This window comes from Hemiscyllium ocellatum, chromosome 10 (genome assembly GCF_020745735.1).
Source record: "Hemiscyllium ocellatum isolate sHemOce1 chromosome 10, sHemOce1.pat.X.cur, whole genome shotgun sequence".
Classification (NCBI taxonomy): domain Eukaryota; kingdom Metazoa; phylum Chordata; class Chondrichthyes; order Orectolobiformes; family Hemiscylliidae; genus Hemiscyllium; species Hemiscyllium ocellatum.
The window spans coordinates 107,719,690-107,737,406 of NC_083410.1; the positions used below are offsets into that span (position 1 = coordinate 107,719,690).

Genomic DNA, 17,717 nt, shown 5'->3' on the forward strand with positions numbered 1-17,717 from the left:
TCACGTTCGACAACCTCCAGTCTTCCGCCACCTCACCTGTGACTATCAATGATACAAATATCTCATCATGAGGCCCAGCAATCACTTCTCTAGCTTCCCACAGAGTTCTTGGGTACACCTGATCAGGTCCTGGGGATTTATTCACGTTTAACCATTTCAAGACATCCAGCACTTCCTCCTCTGTAATTTGGCCAATTTGCAAGATGTCACCGTCTATTTCCCTACAGTCTATACCTTCCATATCCTTTTCCACAGTAAATACTGATGCAAAATATTCATTTAGTATCTCCCCCATTTTCTGTGGCTCCACACAAAGGCTGTCTTGCTGATCTTTGAGGGGAAAGTGAGGATTGCAGATGCTGGAGATCAGAGCTGAAAATGCATTGCTGGAAAAGCGCAGGTCAGGCAGCATCCAAGCAGCAGGAGAGTCAAAGGGCTCATGCCCGAAACGTCGACTCTCCTGCTCCTTGGATGCTGCCTGACCTGTTGCGCTTTTCCAGCAACACATGTTCAGCTCTGATCTTTGAGGTGCCCTATTCTCTCCCTAGTTACCCTTTTGTCCTTAATATATTTGTAAAAACCCTTTGGATTCTCCTTAATTCTATTTGCCAAAGGGCTCTCATGTCCCCGTTTGCCCTCCTGATTTTCCTCTTAAGTATACTCCTACTTTCTTTATACTCTTCTAAGGATTCACTAGATCTATCCTGTCTATACCTTACATATGCTTTGTTCTTTTTCTTAACCAAACCCTCAATTTCTTTAGTCATCCAGCATTCCCTATACCTACCAGTCTTCCCTTTCACCCTGATAGGAACATACTTTATCTGGATTCTTGTTATCTCATTTCTGAAGGCTTCCCATTTTCCAACCGTCCCTTTACCTGCGAACATCTGCCTCCAGTCAGCTTTCGAAAGTTCTTGCCTAATACCGTCAAAATTGGCCTTTCTCCAATTTAGAACTTCAACTTTTAGTTCTGGTCTATCCTTTTCCATCACTATTTTAAAACGAATAGAATTGTGGTCACTGGCCCCAAAGTGCTCCCCCACTGACACCTCAGTCACCTGCCCTGTCTTATTTCCCAAGAGTAGGTCAGGTTTTGCACCTTCTCTAGTAGGTACATTCACATACTGAATCAGAAAATGTTCTTGTACAGGTTTAACAAAATCCCTCTCCATCTAAACCCTTATACTATGGCAGTCCTAGTCGATGTCTGGAAAGTTAAAATCCCCTACCATAACTACCCTATTACTCTTTCAGATAGCCAAGATCTCCTTACAAGTTTGTTACTCAATTTCCCTCTGACTATTAGGGGGTCTATAATACAATCCCAATAATGTTATCATCCCTTTCTTATTTCTCAGTTCCACTGGATGTATTTCCAGGAATATCTTTCCTCAGCACAATTGTAATGCTATCCCTTATCAAAAATGCCACTCCCCTCCTCTCTTGCCTCCCTTTCTATCCTTCCTGGAGCATTTGTATCCTGGAACATTAAGGTGCCGGTCTTGCCCATCCCTGAGCCATGTTTCTGTAATTGCTATGATGTCCCAGTCCCATGTTCCTAACCATGCCCTGAGTTTAGCTGCATTCTCTGTTAGGCCCTTGCATTGAAATAAATGCAGTTTAATTTATTAGTCCTACCTTGTCCCTGCCTGCCCTGACTGTTTGACTCACTTCTGTTCTCAGCTGTACCCGTCTGAGATTGATCTCTTGCCTCACTATCTCCCTGGGTCCCACCCCCCCACCTTAGTAGTTTAAATCCTCCCAAGCAGTTCTAGCAAATCCCCCTGCCAGTATATTAGTTCCCTTCTAATTTAGGTGCAATCCGTCCTTCTTGTACAGGTCACTTCTACCCCAAAAGAGATTCCAACGATCCAATAATGTGAATCCTTCTCCCATACACCAGCTCCTCAGCCATGCATTCATCTGCTCTGTCCTCCTATTCCTGCTCTCACTAGCTCGTAGCACTGGGAGTAATCCAGATATTACTACCCTTGAGGACCTTCTTTTTAAATTCCAGCCTAACTCTCTGTAATCTCCCTTCAGAATTTCAACCATTTCCCTTCCTAGATCATTGGTTCCAATGTGGACAATGACCTCTTGCTGGCCCCTCTCCCTGTGAGAACATTCTGCACCCTCTCTGAGACATCCTTGATCCTGGCACCAGGGAAACAACACACCATTCTGCTTTTTCTCTGCTGGCCACAGAAACATCTATCTGTACCTCTGACTACAGAATCCCCTAACACAATTGATCTCTTGGAAGCCGACATACCCCTTGTTGCATTAGAGCCAGTCTCAATACCAGAAACTTCGCTGTCATGCTTCGTAACCCTGAGAATCCATCACACCCTCCATTTTCCAAAACACCACACCTGTTTGAAATGGGTATATCCACAAAAGACTCCTGCCCTCGCTGCCGACCTCTCTCACCCTTCCTGGAGTTAACCCATCTATGTGACTGTATCTGAGACTTCCCCCCTTCCTATAATTGCTATCCTTCACATACTGTTGCTGTTGCAAATTCCTCACTGCTTCTATCTGTCTTTCCAACCGATCCACTCGATCTGTTAAGATGTGCATCCAACAGCATTTATGGCAGATATAATCCACAGTAAACCTTAAACTCTCTTTAAACTTGTAGATGAACAGTGTAGTTATCCCAGAAGGAATAAACCAAAGCTACTCTCTGGGGGCATGCAAAATGAGATGGCGAGAACCCTTTATGGTCTCTAATATTTGGCAATTAAATTCTTACCTGCTCCTGACTGACTCAGCATTAAGATGGAAACTTTATAGTTATATGGGTGATATTGATAGGATCCTGTACTTCCAGGAATCAAACTGTTCAGACAAAGTTAATACCATATTTGCAGTAATTCACAACAAACTGAAGGAACTAAAGAATGTCTGAATACAATAAACTGCTGACTGATGTAGCTAATATAACCTGGAAGCATCCAGACGCATTAAAATTAAGGGAAGTTGCCAACTCCACAACCAAAGTGGAGGAGACTATACAATAAGCTCAACAGTTTGCAAACTTGACAAATGACATACAATGATAAGCAGCAAAGCAACCTTGTTATAAAACTGCGGCTGAAAAGGGAAGAAGTTGCTTGCTCATCTTTACTGATGGCTTAGCATACCTTCTCAATTCTCAGAAAATTTGCCTTTTAAGCTCATTGTTCAAGATTGTCCCAAATACAGACACAAAAAAGTCTACAACATTTATAGAAATGTACATAGAAGAGTAAAGCTTGAAAAGGTGGACCAATGGGATCGAGGAGCTGCTGACAAGGGGCAAATGTTAGTTCCATGTTGGATGTGTATTTTTGTCAAAGCCAATGGAAGAGGGAAGAGTGGTGGATACATGTTTGGTTAACCTCTCAAGGACTCACCATATTTCTTCTGCCATCTATTAGGGGAAGAGATTTTATCCTGCAGAAATAAGTTTTGCTCCAGTCACAACACTAGTCATCATTTTTTAATTCATTCAAGCTTGAAGAAGTATGAAAATGACCACCAATCCTTTTCTTGATACTAGCTTAATTTAAAGAATGTATCATTAAATTTGTTCATTTCCAACCTACCTCAGGGTATCTCAGCAGTCTCTATTTATACTATCTTAATGAAACCAATTAAACCAAATTAAACTAAACAAACAGGAGCCGGCCCTCTAAAAGGGACACTGCAGTAAAATTATTTTTAAAATAAAACCAAAATGATACTCAAACTAAATTTGTCTTGGTCATGGGGAGTGATTACGTATCTAGCCCAGTGCTCAATAGTCATAGAAGGCTAAAGCATACCTATGGACAGTGTGTGTTCCATGGAGACTTGGGTACAAGGCAATGACTGACACAAGACTGACAGCAGTCTCCAAATGCTCTCAGTACCGAATTAAACAACAGCCTTCATTTGTGTATCATGTGATAGAGGAGAAAGTGAGGTCTGCAGATGCTGGAGATCAGAGCTGAAAATGTGTTGCTGGAAAAGCGCAGCAGGTCAAGCAGCATCCAAGGAACAGGAGATTCGACTTTTTGGGCATCATTCCTGAAGAAGGGCTTATGCCCGAAACGTCAAATCTCCTGTTCCTTGGATGCTGCCTGACCTGCTGCGCTTTTTCAGCAACACATTTTCAGTTATCTTGTGATAGAGTAAACCGAGCATCTATACCTACAACATAATCAATCTTTGGACTCCACTGCTTTGAATCACTGAAAACCATGCAATACAACAGTTTTCTCAATGTATTTGGAATAATTTCAACAAAATCTACTCTTTCGCTCCTCATGAGCACCACTTTCCCTTCAAGTGTTCATAATGTCCTTAATTTTGGTTCAAGATCCCGAGCTGCCTAAACACGAGTCTGATTTTACATAGCACTGATAACTAGCCCCAAGCAAATTCACAATGGCATTCATCCATCTTAGTCGTGAAACACAGCTGTCCACAGTCAAACGCACAAACTAAGCAGAACAACATAGCAGACACAAATCTGTGATTAATTTTTGATCATTCCAGACCACCAGTAAAAACAAAACTGATCTCTAAAAATGTGCATTATAGAAGTCAGCTTTAACATTTGTTTCAAACTTGTCTTCTTTGACTTTGATCTTGCAATGGTCTTAAATTCAATACAAGATAAATGGTATATGCTGCAAGAAATTCTTAGGTTTGGGATGGTAATTGCTGGCTATTTGGAAGACAAGAGGTGAAGAAAAGGAAAGGTAAAAGAGATGCCTAAGGTAGAAAGATAAAAGGCAAGTTTAAGAATTCACCTAAGGAAAATTGCCCTTAAATAATAAACAACCAATTATCTATTTTAGTTACCTTTATTCTAAATATATTCAAGATCAAATTATTTAATGTTTCAAAAAAAGCATACAATTCTCTTGAGCATCATGCTAACGCAATAAAAACGTTTTGGGTGCCTCTACAGCAGCAGTTTACTTTTAGGAGGCCCACATCATATTTAATGAGGTAAATTTAGGAAATATTTAAAGAAAACTGCTTTGAAAACAACACTCACATAATGAAGTACGCGATGAAACAGGATTTGGAAAGTATGTTTTGTTTTATGCTCAATTTCCAAAGTATTTTCCCCAACAACTAAAGCTTAAATTTAATGAACAAAGATATTTACTCCCCACACTCTCCCTCACCCAAATTTAGTAATCGCGCTGTTGCATTCTGCTTTTAAGTTACACAAGTGATAAACATCTGCCATCAGTTTGTCTGTCACCTGCTGCTTAAAGAGCTCAGAATGTCTATGCCAGGCATTCCCAATTTGGCCAGAGGCCCACAGCTCCCGCAAGGATTCAGATCTAAATTGTAAACAGGATGCTGGCTGCCGATGGCAAGAACTGCAATCAGTTGCTCGCAGGGCAAATGTAACTAAGCTGCTTTCTCGCCTGCTGGCTACATCCATTGTCTTGCCAAGCTATTCTTTCAGGTCTGCTAACAGCCTGTTCATTCACTGATGGCATCCCTTTGCTATAAGACAGTTAAAAAAAGCGACTGTGCAGACTGTGCAGCTTTGATCTCGACAGCACTTAAGAGGAACAACTAAAAATGCATCTGCATTTTATGAAATATTTTGCTGACATGTAAGCCTTCAAATCTTGACCATGAAACAAAGCCTGTGCACAGAAAGGCAGTGAACTATTACTGAGAGGCAAATTTTATTGGGTTTGGTTTTTCAGAATAGGCAGCTGCGATAAATATCGATTCTTTGCCATTACACCAAATGGACTGTGGTTATTCAAGTCGAACGGGGGGTACTGTAAAAGCACAGCAGGTCAGGCAGCATCTGAGGAGCAGGAGAATCACGTTTCAGGCAAAGGCCATTCCTGATGAAGGCTTATGCCCGAAACGTCGATTGCCCTGCTCCTCGGATACTGCCTGACCTGCTGTGCTTTCCCAGCAACACACTCTCAACTCTGATCTCCAGCATCTGCAGTCCTCACTTTCTCCTCCCTGCTATCCATATAACTATCGTTTCGGAGATGTGTCAGTTATTCCAGCTGTCTCTTCAGCTCTGCAAATTGGAGCTCAAATTTCTTGGCAGTTTTGTATTTTAACTTGAGGTAATGTGGAAATTTAGTACCAGATCAGGATTGTATAATTTGTCCTTCATACTGGTGAGGGAGGAACAACAGCAAGAATTCTTGCTCAGGATTAACATCCAACCAAATAATTAAGTGGCAATCAAAGGTCTCAATCCAGTTTTTTTTTCCTTTATACATTCATGGGATGAAGGCATTGTCCATCCCTAATTGCCCAGATAACAGTCAACCACACTGCCGGGGTCTGGAGTCACGTGTAGTCCAGACCAGGTCAGAATGATGGTTTCCTTCCCTTAAGGACATTAGTGAAGAATCCATTGACAGCAGTCAAAGGAGATTTATACATGGAGACAAAAGGCATGGCTGAGGTCTGAAATGAATATTTTCCATCTGTCTTTACCAAGGAAGTCGATGCTACCCAGGCCATAGCGATAGAGGAGGAAGCTCGGTCAAAAAAAAAGGGCTTAAAACAGGTGTTCAACCACTGGAAAGTTGACAAGGCACATCCAAGGATACAGAAGGAAGTGAGAGCAAAAATTGAAAGGGCATTGGCCATAATCTTTTAATCTTCCCTAGACTCGGGAGATACCAGAGAACTGGAGAATTGCAGACAGTATACTCTTGTTTCAACCATTTTTGAACAATGATAGATCAATCAGTTTAACTTCAGTGGTGAGGAAGCTTCTCAAAACAATTACTTGAGATACAATTGGCGGTCTCACGAAAAGAGGTGGATTCGGAAGTGTCACTGTGTCTTTCTAAAGGGAAAATTATGTTTGACTAACTTGTTAGCGATTTCTGAAGCGCAGCTTATACCCTCCAAACCAGGCAAACCATTTCTATACCTTCTCCAAAACCTCTACATCTTTCTGGCAGAATGGCGATCAGAACTGCACACAAAATGCCAAATGTGGTCTAAAATTTTAGATAGCTGCAACATCACATGTCAATTTTTATACTTATTGCCCTGACCAATGAAGAAAAGCATGCTATAGGCCTTCTTCATCTTCAGGCTTTCTATATTGGTATGCTAATTACCAGCTCACTGGAGATCCCATGTGACTTCACCTTCATCCTGCTATAAGATCCTTTTCAAAGGCCTTGCTAAAGTCCATGTAGACAACATCTACCACCGCCCTCAATCATCTGTCACTTCCTCAAAAAAACACAAATTTGAGACATGACCCTTGCCCCCAACAAAGCCATGCTGCTTATCATTAATCATCTATATTTTGTGTGAATCCTACAAGTAAATTTGAGTAAATCCTATCGCTGAGAATCTTTTCCAATAATTTTCCTAGCAGTGATTTGAGGCTTACTGGCCTGTAGTATCCCTGTTGTCCTTCTTAAACAAAGGAGCAATGTTGGCTAACCTCCAGTCCTCTTGGACCTCTCTTGTGGCTCAAAAAAGGAACAAAGATTTCATACAAGGGTCTCGCAATTTCCTCTCCTCCCTCACCCAGAATTCTGGGAGAGACCTCATCAGATCCTGGGGACCTGTCAACCTCCATGCCTTTTAAAAAAGCCAAACACCTTTATATTGATATATCTCAGAATATCCACATACCCTTCCCGAGACTTATCATATGCCATGTCCTTCTCCTTTGATTAGATTAGATTACTTACAGTGTGGAAACAGGCCCTTCGGCCCAACAAGTCCACACTGACCCGCCGAAGCACAACCCACCCATACCCCTACATTTACCCCTTGCCTAACACTACGGGCAATTTAGCATGGCCAATTCACCTGACCCGTACATCTTTGTGACTGTGGGAGGAAACCGGAGCACCCGAAGGAAACCCACGCAGACATGTGGAGAACGTGCAAACTCCACACAGTCAGTCGCCTGAGTCGGGAATTGAACCCGGGTCTCAGGCGCTGTGAGGCAGCAGTGCTAACCACTGTGCCACCGTGCCGCCCACTAACATTTGTGAACAACAATGCAAACCATTTATAAAGGACCTCACCCTCCAGCTCCACGCATAAATTCCCTCCTTTGTCCTTGAGTGACCTACCCCTTTCCCTTGCTAGCCTCATGCTCCGACTGTGTGTATAAAACATTTTGGGTTTTTCCTTAATCCTATTTGCCAGAGACATTTCTGACCCGCTCCTAATACCTTGAGTCCTTTCCCGCTGTCTTTGTATTCTTTCATGGCTCTGTCTGTCTTCAGTTTTCTAAACCTTACATATGCCTACCTTGTCTTTTTGACGAAGGTCTCAATTTCTCTCATCATCCAAAGTTCCCAAATCTTACCATTCTTAACCTTCATTTTCACAGGAACATGCTAGCCCTGAACTCTAATCAACTGGCCTTTAAAAGATTCCCACGTGCCAAATGTGGAATTACCATCAAATGTGTCTACATTCCTTCGTACCTGTCTAATATTAGAAGTAGTCAACCTTCCCCAACTTAGTACTTTCACCTGAGGCCCTTTATCCATAAGTAACTTAAAACTTACAGACTTTTGATCACTGTTTCCAAAATGTGTCCCCACTAAACTTTGAGCACCACCTGGGCTCATTCCCCAATACAGCTAGTATAGACCCTTCTCCAGTTGGGCTATTTACACATTGATTCGGAAAAATATCCTAGAAACACAGAATAAATTCTTCCCAATCCAAGCCTCTGACACTAAGTGAGTCCTAGTCATAGAGATGTACAGCATGGAAACAAACCCTTCAGTCTAACTCATCCTTGTGACCAGATATCCCAACTCAATCTAGTCCCACCTGCCAGCACCCAGCCAATATCCCTCCAAACCCTTCCTATTCATATACCCATCCAGGTGCCTTTTAGATGGTGCAATCATACTAGCCTCCACCACTTCCTCTGGCAGCTCATACCATACATGTACCACCCGCTGAGTGAAAAAGCTGCCCCTTAGGTTTCTTTTATATCTTGCCCCTCTCACTCTAAACCTGTGCCCTCTCTCACCCTACCTTGCGTATTTATCCCATCCATGCCCCTCATGATTTTATAGACCTCTGTAAGGTCACCACTCAGCCTCCGAGTGGTGACTGAGCCCTAGCCTGTTCAGCCTCTCCCTGTAGCTCAAACCCTCCAACCCTGGCAACATCCTTGTAAATTTTTCCTGAACCCTTTCAAGTTTCACAACATCTTTCTGATAGGAAGGAGACCAGAATTGCATGCAATATTCCAGCAGTGGCCTAACCAATGTCCTATACAGCCGCAACATGACCTCCCAGCTCCTGTACTCAATACTCTGACCAATAAGGGAAAGCATTCCAAACGCCTTCTTGACTATCCTATCTACCTGCAACTCCACTTTCAATATAGGGGAAGTTAAAAGCATCCACTACACCAATCCTGTTTACACATTTTGTTTCACAATCCTGGCAAGAATTGCACGCTAGTTGCCAGACAGAAAACGGGAAGAATAAATAAGCAATTCCTGGTGTGATGCCACAAGGGCCAGTATCTGAGCCACAGCTGCGATTTGGACGTGGGGAAAAATTAAGACTTCCAAATTATATGATGCAAAGCCAGATGGGAATGCTTGGAGATTGCAAAAAAGTTTCAAGGAGACTTGGACAGGCTACACAAGTGGACAGGAACATAGCCAATAGAATATAATGCAAATGAAGTGTGAAGTTGTCGTTTTATTTCCAAAAAGAAAATGGAGAGAATATCTCTTAAATGTAGAGAGATGGAGAAGTGATGATGTCCAAATGAACATTGGTATCTTTGTTTATGGCACATGAGAATGCAGGTACAGCAAACAAGTAGGAAGGTGAATGGCACAATGGCCTTCAGTGCAAAGGGATTTAAGTACAGGATTAAAAATGTCTTGCTGCAATTGTATACATCCTTTTTGAGAATGCACCTAAAGTACAGTGTACAGTTTTGGCCTCCCGATCAAAGAAAGAACATATTTGCCTTGAAGGAAAAGCAACAGAGGCTCATTGGACTAATACCTAGCATGGCAGGATTATCTTGAAACAAACTGAGGAGACTCGGCCAATAATCTCTGGAGTTTTAGAATGAGAGGTGATCTCATTGGAACCTCTTAAAGGGCATAACAGGATATATGCAGATAGGATGTTTCAGTTGTGAATCTAAAACCAGTGGATTTTGTGTCACAATAAGGGGTAGCCCACTTAAAACTGAGATGAAGAGGAATTTCTTTATTCAAAGGATAATGAATCTTTGGAATTCTTTACTCAAAGGGTTACAGAAACTAAATAATGAAGCATGTTCGAGACATGGATATAGGGACAGGGATAGTGCAAGAAATGTGATGAGTTAGACAATCAGCCATGATCTAACTGACTAGCTTGAAAGTTGAATGACCTACTCCTCCCCATGTTCCGATGTATGATCTTCCCTGTAGAATTTATGTAGTTATACATTACTAGGAGTTTACTAGTAAATTCCTCAAAATAATTTCAAATATTTTCTTTGCAATCATAGTTAAATTTAATTGGTCTATGACTTTTAAGCAAGTTTCAACGACACCTTCAAGGGCAATTAGTGACGGACAATAAGTTCAGCCAGCAATGCTCACATACCACGAGCGATTAATTAAACCATTATTAAAGTCAGAGATAGTTAGCTCTTTCCCGAACTATAGAAATTTCTGCCAAATTTAAAATTAAAATATCTTCACTTATGCTCAGTTTAAAAGCAACAAATCTTTGTCATCAGTATATTATTTGTGCGCCATCCAACCTTTTTGCCATTCCTGATAACAGATCTATCTGAACTGGAAAATAGTTACTGTGAAAGATTCTGTTACTACTTTGTTCTCAATTTTCAACTTACTATTATATTTATTAAATGGGCCAAGAGCTTCATAGTTTTCCAATTACTCTTCCAAAGGATTAATTTCTCATCCCTTTGAAGTTACTCTTATGAAGTATTTCTGTTCCAGGTGGTTGTCCCTTACTCTGCTGAATATATCCTCAATCTAATTTCTTGGCTTGGAGATGTGAATAGGCAAATCCAAATAACCACAAGACAACTGAAATATGAATAACAGTAGCTATGAACCATGCCAGGTCAGAAATGAGAAGGAACTCTAGGAGGGAACTTGTAAACAAAACAACATTTTTTATTGCAATAAGTAGCAAAACATTATCTCTAAGTACATAATCTCAAGTTCTCCATTGTGTCATCCAGTGTGTACCAACACATTTGCGCAACACGATTTAAAAGGGCAGCATAAACCTCAAGGCCAACATGGGCAGAAATAGCACTAAAATGTCCATCATCCCGAGTGCCTCAAACCATGACAGAAATATTTAACAAAAGCATGCATGATGCTTTAAATCAATAGCTTACAGAAATTGTTGTACATTTTCCCTAGAATAGAGTTAGCTCCAACTTTCCAGGTAGGTTCTACTGTGAAATACAAGGCCGTTTTGCCCTTTGTTATGCTTTTCCATCGGTCGCTTATTCAGGCAATTCAAACTGCTAACCTCAATAAATCAACTGGTTTGTTTAGTTTTGCTCCCAAAATAGAATTGATAATAGGTTTTGGTCCATTCCACAAAAGAGGAAAACGTAATTTTGCAGATCAGCTAAGCGATACTTCTTTCAAAGACTTAGAGAAAAGCATTGTCAAAATTTTCCTGAACGATGATCAATTACATGTAAACCACAAGGCTGTTGAAGATCCAGTGACCTGAACCATTAATGGTTTCTCTCCACAGGTGCTGTCTGACACGCTGAGCATTTCCATCACTTTCTGTTTTTATTTCAAAGGACCTAAAGCTTCTGTTTGTGGTGTAAATCAATCCCTTAACTCTGAAATATAGATCATTGGTGCTCAAAATTTAAAATAAATAGCATATAAAAGTGCATTCTAAGGCAATGTTGGTAGGACACTGAATCAGGTAAAAACATGGCAGATAGAACTCCATGTCAGCAAACATGACATACTATGTTTCATATTATAGTTCAAATAATGGAAGGCTGGGAGACGCAAATCAGAAAGATTTGGAGATTCAGGTTCCCAATTCTTTAAATGAACCTCCTTAAGATCACAAAAATAAAAGTTAGCAGAAAGTTGTGTTTTACAGCAAGGTGTATGGCATATACAAGCCAAACTTTAGGGAGGAATCTACATAAAAACATGAGTATGATAACAATTACACTTTGCAATGGTGGGTGGTTGGTTTGAAGACAGTGATGGAGCACAACTGGAAAATGGAAGAGGAAGGCAGAGAGAGAGAGAGAGAGAGAGAGAGAGAGAGAGAGAGATCTGCTGAGTTGGAAAGAAAAAAAAATAAACTTACGAATAAACTTCTTTTGCATAGTTTCTAGCAATGCCTGGTGGGCATCTTCTGCTTGTAGGGCCACCGAACATTCCCTAGCCAACACAGTCCGCACAAGGTGCTCTCCGCAACCTAAGAGGTGAAAATGTTTAAAATTGCAATTCTGAGAAGGTCAAAAGTCGAGGAGAAACAGATAAGCAATGACATTACCTCTTCAATAGTATCTAATATCAACCAATGAGATGCTAAGCAAACAGCTCTTGTGCAGAAAAGAAGTTTATTTGAACCAAAAGATTTTTTTGAAATAATGCCACTCTAGTGTTTACTGTTTTAGTTTTCTGTCAGAACTCAATTCAGACCACAACAGAATTAGTCTTCAAAAATTTAAAATCAATCTGAGTAATGGTTCTTGTACCAGAACCACAACAGAAAATAAATATACTGCTTAAGCGTGACACCACAAATTCATTGGTCTTAAAACAATGAGAAAATTTTGAGGTGAAAAACTTGAATTAAAACCACTGAACGCAAGCTTAAACATTCATTGTGTGTCACAGGAAAAATTTTTTCTCTTATATAGAACTTTCGATGGGCACGTCTTTCATGTTAGTAAATTGGAAACAGGTGCATGTAAAAGAGCACATACATTTGGTGCATTAAGATACACACGTTTTCAATTTTGAAACATGAAAGAACCTCCTGTTATAGAGCAAAAAATAAAGCTCATTTCTGTTCTGTCTGCCATATGATGAAGACTTTAAAGTTATGACATTCGTTTTTTTTTTACACAAAAGCAAGCAGCTTTGGTTATCTTTTAGAGCAATTTGACACAAGATATTTTTAAATGGAAACCACTCTGTTCAACATATAATAGAGCCAAGAAACAACCTTTTTTGTGCACTAAGTATCATCTTAGCAATAAAGAGAAGTTAAACAGCACATGCTAGATTTCCAAAGTCATTTGAATGCTGAAATATGCATATGGCAGTATGTTGGAACACCATATGATCTAACCATGTGCACTTATATTTAGAAGCGTAGTAATTGGCAAACGAACCAACGGCGAGGTGAGATTTTTTTTAATTTACAAAAGTAGCAAGTTCTAAACTAGGAACTCATTCCCTGAAAGGGTGGTAGAAGCTTATTCAGCATCAAAAGGAATTTGGAAATCAGGTTTTCCCGAGATGCTGTAGATTTTTAGTTTAAATGTCTATTGGCACTGGAGCTTGAGAGGCTGGAAGGAAATTCTTCTGTTCCTCCAGGCTCACAGATGCTGTGTCTACACTTACCTATTCCCCAAGGCTTCTACATTTTCCCAAAGGTCTAAGAAAACTGACCAGTCAGTTAAATCAAAAAAGCAAATTAAATCAAAGGCATTCAGCCTCATCATCAGATTTAAAATGCCAACTTGCATCTGGGACCAGATTAGCTGTCCACCCATCTCCTCACTTCAATAAAACCCAGAAACTGGTAATTTGACCTAGACTCTCAATCAGTTTCGAACTTTGATTGATCATTGAACCCTTTAACTGTAACCAATTCAACTGTTCACCCCATACTAAAATTCTTCTTCCCATGTCTTTCACCTATTCAAATGTTTAAGTAGCATTTTGACCTCAAGGTGAGCTTCAGATTGGTGACCCAATGCAATTATGCAAATCACTTGTTTCCACCTCCACAACATCATCCATTTTTGCCTCCGTTTAAGGTTATCTGCTGCTGATTCCCAGAACTATACTAAATCCAAAGCAATTAACACCCTTAATAGTGTCAATCTCTTAATGATGATTTTCAAAGGTTTTGATTAGATTAGATTAGATTACTTAGTGTGGAAACAGGCCCTTCGGCCCAACAAGTCCACACCGACCCGCCGAAGTGCAACCCTAACACTACGGGCAATTTAGGATGGCCAATTTACCTGACCCGCACATCTTTGGACTGTGGGAGGAAACCGGAGCACCCGGAGGAAACCCACGTAGACACGGGGAGAACGTGCAAACTCCACACAGTCAGTCGCCTGAGTCGGGAATTGAACCCGGCTCTCAGGCGCTGTGAGGCAGCAGTGCTAACCACTGTGCCACCGTGCCGCCCACATGTATTTTGCTCTCATTCCAAAATACATGTGTAACTTCTTTTGTGCTAATCCTCGAAGTGACAGTTTGATTTTCAAATTTATAAAGTATGCTGTTTCCTACTTATTCCATTATTTGTAAAGCTTTTGGTGAAATCACTTACACAATAACATGCTCCTAAACACATTCACTGACTCCTACTTTCTCTACTTTGGAAATTCTGTTTAAAATCTAGTTACCTTTTACAACAACTCCTGTGCAAGTCTAATTCCCAACTTTGGGAGTATTTTCATGACAAAGGCATGAATGAATGACTAACATTGATGCAGATAATGGGTAGAAACAGTTTGAAAAAAGACACTGGCATTCTATCACTTCTTTAACTTTCTTTGGAGGTCCATATGTTAGTAAATACAATTAAAGGGAAATGTCTGCCTACGTAGCAAATACCTGATGTACTCACAGCTGTAGAGTATACATTAGGGCCACTTGTATTCTCTGCCCAGCACCCACAGCCATACACAGCTGCCTGTAAGCAAATCAGAAAGACAGAGAGAGTACGAGTGAGAGCGAGTGAGAAAAAAAGCGTTGACAACTTCTCATTATGTTTCACAGCTTTTCTTTCTGTTGAAATTCAATCATTTTCTTCTTCATTTTAAACATCAGAGTACTCAAATCTACCTTTTAAATTCTTATTTTCAGAATGTAGACTAAAGCTTTGGAAATAAGGAACAAGTCACACAATGATCTCGTTCTACAGTATTCATACATTTCATTACTTTCACTCCATAGAATATTACCCAAAACCTACAAGCTTCTTATTCCCTCCAAATGGAGCAGGCTCTTGCAATTCATTTTACACATGCAACACTTATGGTCTGGATTCTTCCCCTAGTACAGCAAGAAAACAGTTTCCAAAAGTAAGACAAACCTTTCATCAGCCAAATTCTATTACTTAGCATGATGCTACATTCATGGCATTGCTTTGTGAGCAATAACAAACCCAAAATAACCAAACCTGAGGTTCTGTGAATACCCACCCTTTGTCCAGTCAACTCCAAAAATCAGCACTACACATTTTCCCATACAGGTTTAAATGGGTTTCTTTATTTGCAACATAATAGATAGCACCTTGTTCTGCTTTACAGCTTCTCAGTATAATTTGACTTGCATAATTACACAAGCAGTTTCATAACATGAAAAGGTTTGGAATTGCTAGAATTTCCATCAGCACTTACTGAATAAAATCAGTTTTGCATCCGTCATTTTAAAAGATATCCACTTTTTGATCAATAACTAGGCAATGCTGTTGACCATTTTCAATACTTTTGTCGCTAAGAGGTGACTTGCAGCCCCAGTCATGACCTGGCAGCATCTAAAATCATGTTGGGCTGCTTGGCACCAGCCCTGGGCATAAAATTGGCACATCAGGTGCGTGCTTATGTATTTTCAGAAAAGGTGTTAACTGAAGGTTAGACATACATAACCGTTATTGTTTAAAGTACAATAACTTGACTAGATTGAAATAAGATGGTCAAGAATGGATTAGAGATAACTTGTCTGCATATGGGATACAAACTCATGTCCTCAGAACATTAGCCTGAAGTTCTAGATTTCTAGTACAGCAACATTATCAGTCACCACCATGCCAAATCAAAAATATCATATTGAAATCTCATTGTTATATGATAATATTTTTTCTGCACAAGCTAATTAAATGAACATACATGAATTAATAAGTACCCAGGTAAGGATTAATATCCTAAAATAACAATTTCAAAACAAAGTTTTTCAACATAAAATATTTCAATTATGATTTCTATCCATGGTGTGCATTTGTTTTGCTCCTGAATACCAATAGTGAGAATGCTTTGTTAGGTTTTATTTCCTGACTGAAACCAAGGGAAGTAAAATATTTCGCACATTAACACAAATATCTTACTCAGAAAAACACATTTACTTGGCCAACTCTCCCAGGATGCTTCATTGCCAACCCTCCACTGGAAACGGCAGCAGCAACATTTCCTTCATGATCCACAACTACTGCCCCAACAGTATCTAATGAAGCTGTGTCATTAGTCTAAAAACAGAAACAAAGACCCGAATAAGTACACATCCAGAATCATGAGAATAACAACATGTAATAAGTGCCAAAGAAATAAAGAACTTTATACATTTAAGCTTTTCAGAAACATCCTTAAGCACCCTAAAGATTTGCAGGGATTGCTTCTGAACTTTGAAGTGTGGTGCTATAGGCAAGTGCGAAAGTCAATTTTATGCTCCTACATACAAATAGTAAATGTGGTAAATACGCATATAAAATTATTTTAGCACTGTTTTAGTGAAGGTCAGATGTCAATCATTCTATTTTGACAAGTACTAAACAATGCATTTTCGATATCCATTCATGGGATTTGGACATCTCCAATTTCCCAATATAGTTCCAAGTCAGAATGGTATGTGACTTAGAAGGGAACTTGCAAGTAGTATGCTCAAACATCTGTTGCCCCTTTCCAATCCAGATAGCAGAGGATGCAGTTGAAAGGTTGCTGTCAGAGCAGCCTTGTTGAATTGCAGCAGTGCATCTTGAAGATGGGGCACACTGCTGCCATTGTGCATTGGCACTCTGTCCACCAACTAAATTAATTGCTTTGCCTTGGATGTGTCAAGTATCTTGTGTTGCTGGAGCTGCATCACCCAAGTAAGTTGAGAGTATTCCATAACAGTCCTGACTCAACCTCTTGTTGAAGGTGAACAGGCTTTGGGGAGACAGGAGGCAAAATACTGGGTGCAGGATTGCTAGCCGTTGACCTGCTCTTGTAGACACATTGTTCCAGCTGGTCCAGTTCAGCTTCTAAACAATGGTAACCCCAGTATGTTGATTCAGCAATGGCAATGCCATTGAATTTCAAGGTAAGACAGCAGATTCTCTTGTTGAGAGGGTTGCTCCTGAGGACTCGTGTGGCACAGATGTACCTTGCCACTTACTTAAAGTAGGTTGAATGTTGTCTAGTTCTTGTTCACTATGGACAAAGGCTGCTTCATTACCTGAACTGTTGCCAATGGTTCTGAACATTGTTGAATCTTCAGCAAATTTCCTCACTTCTGACTTTACAATACATTAAAGACCAGTGATGATGATACAGCTGAAGATGTATGGGCTAAAGATACGATCCTAAGGATCTCCTGCAGAAATGTCCTCAAGCTCAGATGATAGACTTCTAACAAATCTAGTTATATTCTTTTCGGCGAGGTCTATCACTGATCAGTGGAGAGTTCCTCTCCTCCTTCCCCACCATCATCACAACTCTCAGTGACTCAAGTTTTACTAGGGCT

The 17,717-nt window shown here is 40.2% G+C and overlaps 1 protein-coding gene across 2 annotated transcripts in view; it reads right to left on the reverse strand.

Moving 5' to 3' along the window:
• tasp1 (taspase, threonine aspartase, 1) overlaps positions 1 to 17,717 on the reverse strand; it is a 109,109-nt gene that overhangs the window by 35,994 nt on the left and 55,398 nt on the right. For both annotated transcript variants that reach the window (XR_009645136.1, XM_060831846.1), the window contains exons 8-10: positions 16,342 to 16,461; positions 14,832 to 14,910; positions 12,331 to 12,441 (exon numbers count right to left, since the gene is read on the reverse strand). Coding sequence is in view for 1 of the 2 variants with exons in the window: in XM_060831846.1 (XP_060687829.1) it covers positions 12,331 to 12,441; positions 14,832 to 14,910; positions 16,342 to 16,461 (310 nt within the window). In the remaining variant the exon portion in view is untranslated. The remainder of the gene's footprint in view (positions 1 to 12,330; positions 12,442 to 14,831; positions 14,911 to 16,341; positions 16,462 to 17,717) is intronic.